The 8454-nt window shown below is 35.1% G+C and overlaps 2 protein-coding genes across 4 annotated transcripts; both read left to right on the top strand.

Moving 5' to 3' along the window:
- Positions 1-371: 371 nt before the first annotated feature.
- LOC126673879 (uncharacterized protein YNL011C) lies at positions 372-6295 on the top strand. 3 transcript variants are annotated; one of them, XM_056105186.1, is made up of 14 exons: positions 372-650; positions 722-838; positions 923-1055; positions 1302-1398; positions 1745-1788; positions 1928-2084; positions 2348-2419; positions 3055-3138; positions 3707-3808; positions 4481-4528; positions 4672-4797; positions 5233-5325; positions 5792-5893; positions 5992-6295. In XM_056105186.1, exons 1-13 carry the CDS (start codon positions 446-448, stop codon positions 5801-5803), a joined length of 1290 nt encoding a protein of 429 aa, XP_055961161.1. In that variant the 5' UTR covers positions 372-445; the 3' UTR covers positions 5804-5893; positions 5992-6295. The 3 variants fall into 3 exon arrangements, with proteins under 3 accessions (XP_055961161.1, XP_050224148.1, XP_050224147.1); XM_050368190.2 differs by having other exon boundaries at positions 373-650; positions 5707-5893; XM_050368191.2 differs by lacking the exon at positions 3707-3808 and having other exon boundaries at positions 5707-5893.
- An 80-nt stretch (positions 6296-6375) lies between these two features.
- Positions 6376-8454, top strand: LOC126673880 (senescence-specific cysteine protease SAG39-like). The gene is made up of 2 exons (XM_050368193.2): positions 6376-7372; positions 7752-8454. Exons 1-2 carry the CDS (start codon positions 6922-6924, stop codon positions 8339-8341), a joined length of 1041 nt encoding a protein of 346 aa, XP_050224150.1. The 5' UTR covers positions 6376-6921; the 3' UTR covers positions 8342-8454.

Genomic DNA, 8454 nt, shown 5'->3' on the forward strand with positions numbered 1-8454 from the left:
AGTGGAGGCGACGGGATCTGGAGCGGCGGCGGGTAGGTGGCTGATTGGAGAAGAAGAAGTTGATGATAGTTGAAAAAGGTATAAAAAGATCCCTTAGTTTTTATTTTAAAATTAATTTGGTTTTTAAAGTATTAAAATGTAATAGTTATAAATGTATATTAAATGTTAAATTTGTGAATGATATAAATATTAAGGATTATTTTAATCTTTTAACCCTCTAAAACCACCTAAAGTCATTTAAAACCGGAGAGTGTGTTCACTTTCTAGGGTGAGAGTGGTGAAGGCGGTATTTGATACGTTTTTGCATAATTATGGGTTAGTTTGATTCACTTTTGGAGGTTGTGTTTTCAAATTCTGTTATCTGTTTATTACATTTATATAAACATTGAAAAAGCTAAAAAAAGGAGAGAAAAACAAAGTGAAGAGAAATAGCGGGAAGGGAACAATGGCGGACGTACATTTAGGACCGTCCATCAATTTTAATCCAATTAATCCATTTCTTCTCCACACTCCAATTCTAATCAATTATTTCAATCTCATCTCAAAATCAAAATCAAAATTCAAATCAATGGCTATTTCTTCTTCTTCTTCAGTTCAATGCCCTGCTTCAAACCCTAGGCCCAAACAGCCTTCGCTTCTCGTATTCTCAGGTCAATTTTTTTTCTCTTTGATTGGCTATTTAAATTTCTGCTTTAAATTCTGATAATGTGTTGTTTTACAGGCGGAACTGCTTTTAATGGAGTAGTGGAAGAGCTTAAGAAATTAACCACACGCGTTGCTCATGTTCTTCCTGTTTCCGATGACGGTGGAAGTACTGCTGAAATCGTTCGCGTCCTTGGTACATTTCCTGTTAATTGCCTTATGCATAATTGATTGTGTTAAAATGTGTTAGATTTGATAAAAAATGTTTATGTTTTTTAAGGTGGACCGGCTGTTGGAGACATTCGGTCTAGATGTTTAAGATTGTCGGACGAAAGTACTTCTGAGGCTCTTGCTGTTCGGAATTTGCTTGGTTATCGTTTACCTCTTGATGCGCCTCTCGCTAAATTAGAATGGTATGTATGTGTATGGAGCCGTTCTCTAATACTTTAGTGACTTTAGCCGCTTAATTTCATGATGATAGATAGGATATTACATTTAGATTATCTTAAATGTTTCTTAGTTGAATTATCTATTGCCTGAAGTGCTAGTGTTTCCTCTCTGTCTTTTCTGATAGTGTCCTGAATGTTTCTTATTTACTTGCTAGGTATAACTATGGTGGGGATATTGAATAACAGTATGCTGAGTTGGGAATTTGACAGGTATAATATAGTGGAAGGACAGCATCCTTTGTGGAATGGTGTATCAAGACCATATAGAGAAACAATTCAAGCTTTTCTTGTTTATTTCCAAAATGAGGTATGCTCGTACTGAATTAACTCCATTGTCAATTTATACTTATGGTTACTTGGATGGTCATCATCTTTGAACTACTATCTACTTTCTTTTACGTTGTTAGCCTTAGCCAATTATAGAAGAACTTCTATTTTATCTGAAGTGAAATAGTGAATTAGGTATAAGAATTTAATGTTAAGTTGACAAGACCTGGTATTTGACTGGTTAACAATTTGTAACCGGGCCTTGCAAAATGGAAACAATCTTTAAAAATTGTTGGAATGTGTATTGGTTTGTCCTTCCATGCCCTACTTGTAGAACTCATTATATTGCGCTCAGTTTTGATTAATACAATATCTCATTGACACAGATCCTGCGCCGGCCTAATGAATCATTTTGCTTTAGTAATGGCAGGTAAATAAAGGACCATAGAAAGTCCGTACATGAATCATGATAGTAACAAGAATATTATCATATAAAATTGATCTCCCTTTTCTCATCATTGTGCAATCAAATAATTGGCGTTATCAACTGACATCCATCATATGTGCAGCATTGGGAATTTTTTCTTTGCAGGAGCTCGCATATTCTTTCAGTCATTAGATGCTGCAATATTTTTGTTTTCACGTGTTTCAGATATTCCACCAGAAAGTTTGGTCCTTCCTGTAATTTCAACAAATGACAGGCTCACATTAGGATGTGAATTATGGGTATGACTGTCTGTTTACATTTCAATACCCGTATGGCCTGCTCAGCAAGCATATACAATGTTAGTTCTAGCCTATGCATTTTTACCCAGAGTTCTTCTTATGCTTATTACCCATTTGACCTTTTAGTATTTCATGAGATTTTACAACGTGTCGAAAATGTTTTAATTAATTATCTGATGAGATGTTTTTTGTTTTCCCATAGTTTTGCATGACAACCAATTGTTTTACCGTTTCTTTTAATTTCTTATGGAATATGCATGTAGGATGGGACCATTATACGGGGACAGAATGAAATTTCTCATCCAACGAATGGTATCGGGCAATCAGTTAATAAGGTATGCCAACATAGATGCGATGGTTAAATTCCGAAATTTGATAAGTTTTCGTCTAGTATTTACGGTAGCTTATACTCTCTCCTCCATCTCATTCTAATTGGCGAAATTTCCTTTTTAAGATGTCCCATTTTAATTGACAATTCCTACTTATTTAATTTTAATCTTTATTCTTCCCTTTTTACCCTCTTTTATTATTAGATTTAGAAAAATTATTGCACACAACCGTTGCGCCATGTCATTCGTGCAACAAACCAATTATGCGTTAGCCATGTGGAAAATTGAATGATAAAAAAAATAAGTAATAATTAAAAGATTCCCTATCGCAAATGCTCATTGGCTTAATGTAAAAATGACATGGCGCAACGGTTGCATGGGATAAACACTCTTAGATTTAAGATGAACTTCTTAGTAAAATGTGAATCATTTACTGTAATAGAAGGATAAAAAAGTTAAATTAGACTCTATTTAATGAGTTTTCTTAAATATTGTGTAGAAAGATTCTTGACAATTAGAGTGGGACAGAGAGAGTATGTCTTTTGAATATTTTATACAATAGCTTTTCTTTTTTAAATAACACGATTTTCCCTGCTTTTCATAGTCAATCTCATTGGAAGAAAGTTTCATGGTATTGGCAGGTATGTCACTCAGTTCCAGCTCTTCCTTCAAGAATAAAGAGGGTGTTCTACATGTCAAGTGAGGGTGGAAATTTGCTACATGAGGTGAATGATACATGTCTTTGTTTCCATGTATGATATACAAATTTATTGCTGTTGCCTTTTCATGCCTTTTTGTGCTGCTATGCTCAGCCACATAGCCTCATTTAGCACACCTGGATCATGTTGCTAGACCCTGAAACCCTGGGACTGCATAGCTATATATGTTTCCTTGTGCAATTTGTTCATTTACACTCATTAGTCATTATTTAAGCATGTCAAACGTGAACCTTGATTTCTTTTATGGCAGGAGATTTTGCGTTCACATTACGAATTCTTTTATTTCATCATTATATTGAAAAATTCCAAGACCTGATAGCCATAACTGAATTTGTCCCTGAACACAATACTTGCTTTGAGTGCATTTAGAATGTTTGACAGTGTCGCTATTACTTTGTGCCTTATTTCAGCTTGAAATTTTACCGACTGTCCCAAAAGCAATTGGGGGAAAGTAATATACTTTTGGATTGTTTTTACGTTTCTACTTTGACATACAGTGAAGCCATTTAAATATTCAGTACCTGATAAATATCCATTCTGATGTTTAGAAAAATTCATTTTTCTGATTGATTAGGTCTTTCCCATTGTTAACTCACCGGTGCTGGATCAGTTAAGTAATGTGGATTGCGTTGTATATGCTATGGGGTCTCTCTTCACTTCCATTTGTCCATCTCTGGTACACTTCACAACCATCCACGAGCATACTGCATTCACTTTCTCCTCTTTTTTTATACACCATGTTATTTATGCCTTATGCATCTAAATATATACTTGATTTAATATTTAGGAATTTCTTTCTTGTTGGTTAAAGCATAGTTGCATTTGAGGGATGTAATTCTTTATGAGAAAAAATAGCAATATGTTCCCTAGAGACAGGGGGGAAGCTGTCTAGGCTATAAGCAGGACCTTTTTTCTTAGAGAATAAATGATTGCACATTTTATAACGCTTCAAACTGCATAGAACAATGATCAATGAGTTAGGCCTAGCCGTACAAGCATTTATATAACCACGAAAATATGGCAGGTCAACCTTCACGTTTACATGTTTATTCTGCTGTCTCTCGCTGTAGTATTTTAGCACATGTAACCAATCATAAATGCAGAAAAAGAAATTACAACCTATATTTAATTTCTCTTTTATACATTGACAGGCTTGCTAGACTTCTTGTAGAATTTGAAGAAGCTTGCATTCTGTAGCCTTACTTTTCTCTCAATATCTCTTGTTCCAGAACTTAATTAGATCATGCAGTTAAATGTAACAGTCATCTTGTTAATTGTTGCTTTCCTGTCTGGCCATTAGATGGATGCAAGTGATTTTTGTTTTGTATTAACTATGAACCATCTTTAGGTGTTACGTGGAATTGGGGAAAATATATCTTCGAGAACATGTCCCAAGGTACCTCTTCTTAAAGCTAGGAGAATTGTAATTAGTGCAATATTGCTAGTTAGTTTACACAAAATCTAATGGAATTGCTGATGCTGCTATTTAAATTTAGTATTTTAATATTAATCTTAGAAATTAGCTTTCTCCTCTGCTAGGTACTTTTGCTGAATGGGGCTCATGATCGCGAAACAAGTGGCTTTTCTGCCTCTTGCTTCGTAACCGCCATCACGGATGCTCTAAATAGAAAGTATGGAGATCCTCATAAATGTCTAGAAAATTCTGTAAGTGGTCATACAGAAATTTAGTTTAAGATACAAAACGCCCAAGGGAGTTTATGATAAATGTATGATAAATGTGTTGTGAGACGTTTTTTTGTTGAATACAATGTTGAGAGCATGCTATATCTTCCAAACTTGTGATTTTGCTTTAGAAAAAATTTTTCTATCCTTAATATCTTCAAATGTTAATGACCTACGAATTCCTGAACTTTTCCCCAATTTGCAATTTTATGCTCTCAAATTTAAGCTAACCCTTCGTATCAGTTGTGCTCATGTATAGCCTGCCCACTAAAATGCATCTAATCTAAATGCATACAGACGGAGAAATTAGCACATATACCAAGTGAAGTCTTGAAATGTTTTTATGACAAACTACAAGCAAAGATAATAGAAGGAATCATGTTATTCTTGCAGCTGATTTTTGATGTTTCTGTGCAGCCAAACCAGTATGTCAATACGCTTTTAGTTCCAAAAGACGGAGAAATTTCTATAGATGTTCATTGCTTGGAGTCCCAAGGAATCTTTGATGTGGTATGGTTAACTGTCAAAATCTTTCTGAACTGTGCTATATAGGTTGCATGTGCTAAAGCAAATTTTATTCTTATATTGTAATCTTAAATTCAACTGTCCGGATATCCTCAACCGTTCCACAACTTTACTCTTTCTAGGATTATGTCCTTGTGAGACAATCTTATTCACTATTGTTGCTTGTGATGAAGCTATGCAATGGTCAAAATCTGAAGACATGTATGATATGCATGTCTATCATTTAATACTTTATATCAAGGATTTTGATGCGGCCCTGATTGCTACTCGGAATAAGAAATCCAAGCTGCAATGTTTTTTATTTACCTTGGTGCTAAGATGCTTTTTTTTTTTCCAACGTCACTCATAAATATGTGTTTGGTGCAGATTTTTGTTGATTCTATTCGTGATCCGAAAGTTGGTATAATATTTAACCCCCAGTCATTGATAAATGCACTCGCCAACGTGGTAGGCAGATACATGAGCACAATTGATTTGTCGGATTAGCTAAAATTTGAGAGCAGAAATGATATTCAGCAACCATTATCTTCATGTGTTGGATTGTGCTTCTGAGGTAATCATTCAAAAGTATCAGATGTAAGCTAGATTTATTCAATGCGCAATTTCTTGCCTATCAATTTTAATGTTTGAAACTATTGTGTGATTTTGCAGAAACATTTTTTGACACTTCGTGTTTCAAATACATGGTCTTTGATTCAAGTATATGCAGAGAAACCCGTCAATCCATTACCTCGAAGCAACGGCTGTGGACAAATGCTGTACAAAGTAACATTCATTCTTTTTTTTTTGAGAGACATTCATTCTTCTTTTTATTTCTAAAATTAAACAAGAAAAACGCATGTTTTTCACTTTTACTTTTTACTGGGTAAAATGATAGCTTCGATCCTGTATTCCAACGTTTAAAGAAAGATTCACAGTCCAGGTGAAATAAGTCATTTTTAGCCATTTTGATTAATTAAGGATAATATATAATTTTTAGGTCAATTAAAGATAATAATTTTTATCTTTTAAATCAATTAAGGACAAAATTGGATTACAGGTTCAGAAATTGGGTTGCACTTTTATTCTGATATTTAAGTAGGTGGTTTTATTAAACCAAATTTGTCTGATTGTATTGATAAATTGGAGCTTTCCTTTAATCTGGGGTTTAACCAATTTTGTTTTTTAGAGTTTGATATCTAATCGAGTCGAATTGCTAACCGGTCCGAATGACCACTCTGGTTTTAAAACATTGGGTTTTCCAGCATTGGTGGGAACCAAAATTACAGTCAAAGAAGGGACAATTGATCAGTCTTTCACTAACGAAGATGGTTTAGATGAACTCCCAAGAAACAGGAAATACTACAAAAGAAACATAATATTAAATCTAAACTAAATACACAACTTGCCGAATCTATCAGGTACTTAACTTTTATATTAAAGATTAATAAGATCATAATGTGAATACAATTTTGGAGAAATATTTTAACAGGAATTTCTAGTTCTATAAATACTGTATAGATTTGTTGAAGGTAAACACATCATAAAAATTACTTCTCCTCTAATCAATATTTCAAAAGCAAAAGTACTCAACTTCGTACAATGGCTAAAATTCTTGAAAACAAACTATGCGTTGTAGCATTTCTAGTACTAGCGCTCTGGGCTTCCAACGCCTTGTGCCGCTCCCTGATACAACCCGATGCAACCATGCACGAAAGGCACGAAACGTGGATGACAAAGTACGGACGTACGTATAAGGACGGTGCTGAGAAAGAGAAGCGGTTTCAGATATTCAAGGAGAATGTTGAATTCATTGAGTCTTTTAACAAGGCTGGGACTAAGGCTTACAAGGTGGGAATCAATGCATTTGCAGACTTAACTAATGATGAGTTCAAGAGCTCAAGAAATGGATATAGAAGTTATGCTAGCTATGGGCCATTGATGATGAGATCATCATCATCGTTTAGGTATGAAAATGTCACTGCAGCACCTACTTCCATGGATTGGAGACAGAAAGGAGCGGTTACTCCAATCAAAGACCAGGGCCAATGTGGTAATTAAGTTGCATTATCCATTTTACAAAATGCTATCTTCGATCTCTTACTCATTATCTACATTGCAAGAAAACTTGTTTGTCAAGTAATATGTTTTGGCTTTTAAACTATATTTTCGGAAATGATTTTGAAACTAGAAGATCTAATTTTTATGACATAGTTTATTTGATAAAAAGAATCATCTTGCCGTTTCAAGTTCAACATAAAATAATAAATTTAAATAATCATAACTATAGTTTATTTGTCAAAAATAACATTGTAAGGCTAGGCATATGATTTTTTTTGGTAAAAAACACAAAAATACAGGACGTAAGATTTAAACATCGTGATATATTATTTCGTCGTGTAACAATGCACGGAAAAATTGCACAACTGCAGGATGCTGCTGGGCATTTTCAGCTGTGGCGGCCATGGAAGGCATCACAAAACTCTCAACTGGAAAACTAATCTCTCTATCCGAACAAGAGCTAGTCGACTGCGACACAAGCGGCGAAGACCAAGGTTGCGAAGGCGGTCTAATGGACAACGCATTTCAATTCATCAAACAAAACGGAGGACTAACCACCGAAGCCAATTACCCTTACCAAGGAACAGACAACACCTGCAACTCGGGCAAGGCAAGTAACAATGCAGCCAAGATCAATGGTTACGAGGATGTGCCGGCCAATGATGAAAACGCACTCCTAAAAGCCGTAACCAAGCAGCCAGTTTCGGTTGCCATCGACGCTAGTGGATCCGCATTTCAGTTCTACTCCGGCGGAGTGTTTACCGGAGATTGTGGAACGGAGCTGGACCATGGTGTAACGGCGGTAGGGTATGGAGAAATTGATGGGAGCAAGTTTTGGTTGGTGAAGAACTCGTGGGGAAGTTCATGGGGTGAAGATGGATATATAAGAATGGAGAGAGATATTGATGCTAAAGAAGGTCTTTGTGGAATTGCTATGGAACCTTCTTATCCTACTGCTTAGAACTTTCTACAAATGATTTAATTTGAAGATGGTGCGAAAAATATAATTAAGTTGTTTAATGTTATGTAACTGGTTGTAAATATGCCCTTCATAATTGGCCCGTAATCTAAATA

Source organism: Mercurialis annua, linkage group LG3, assembly GCF_937616625.2.
Source record: "Mercurialis annua linkage group LG3, ddMerAnnu1.2, whole genome shotgun sequence".
Classification (NCBI taxonomy): domain Eukaryota; kingdom Viridiplantae; phylum Streptophyta; class Magnoliopsida; order Malpighiales; family Euphorbiaceae; genus Mercurialis; species Mercurialis annua.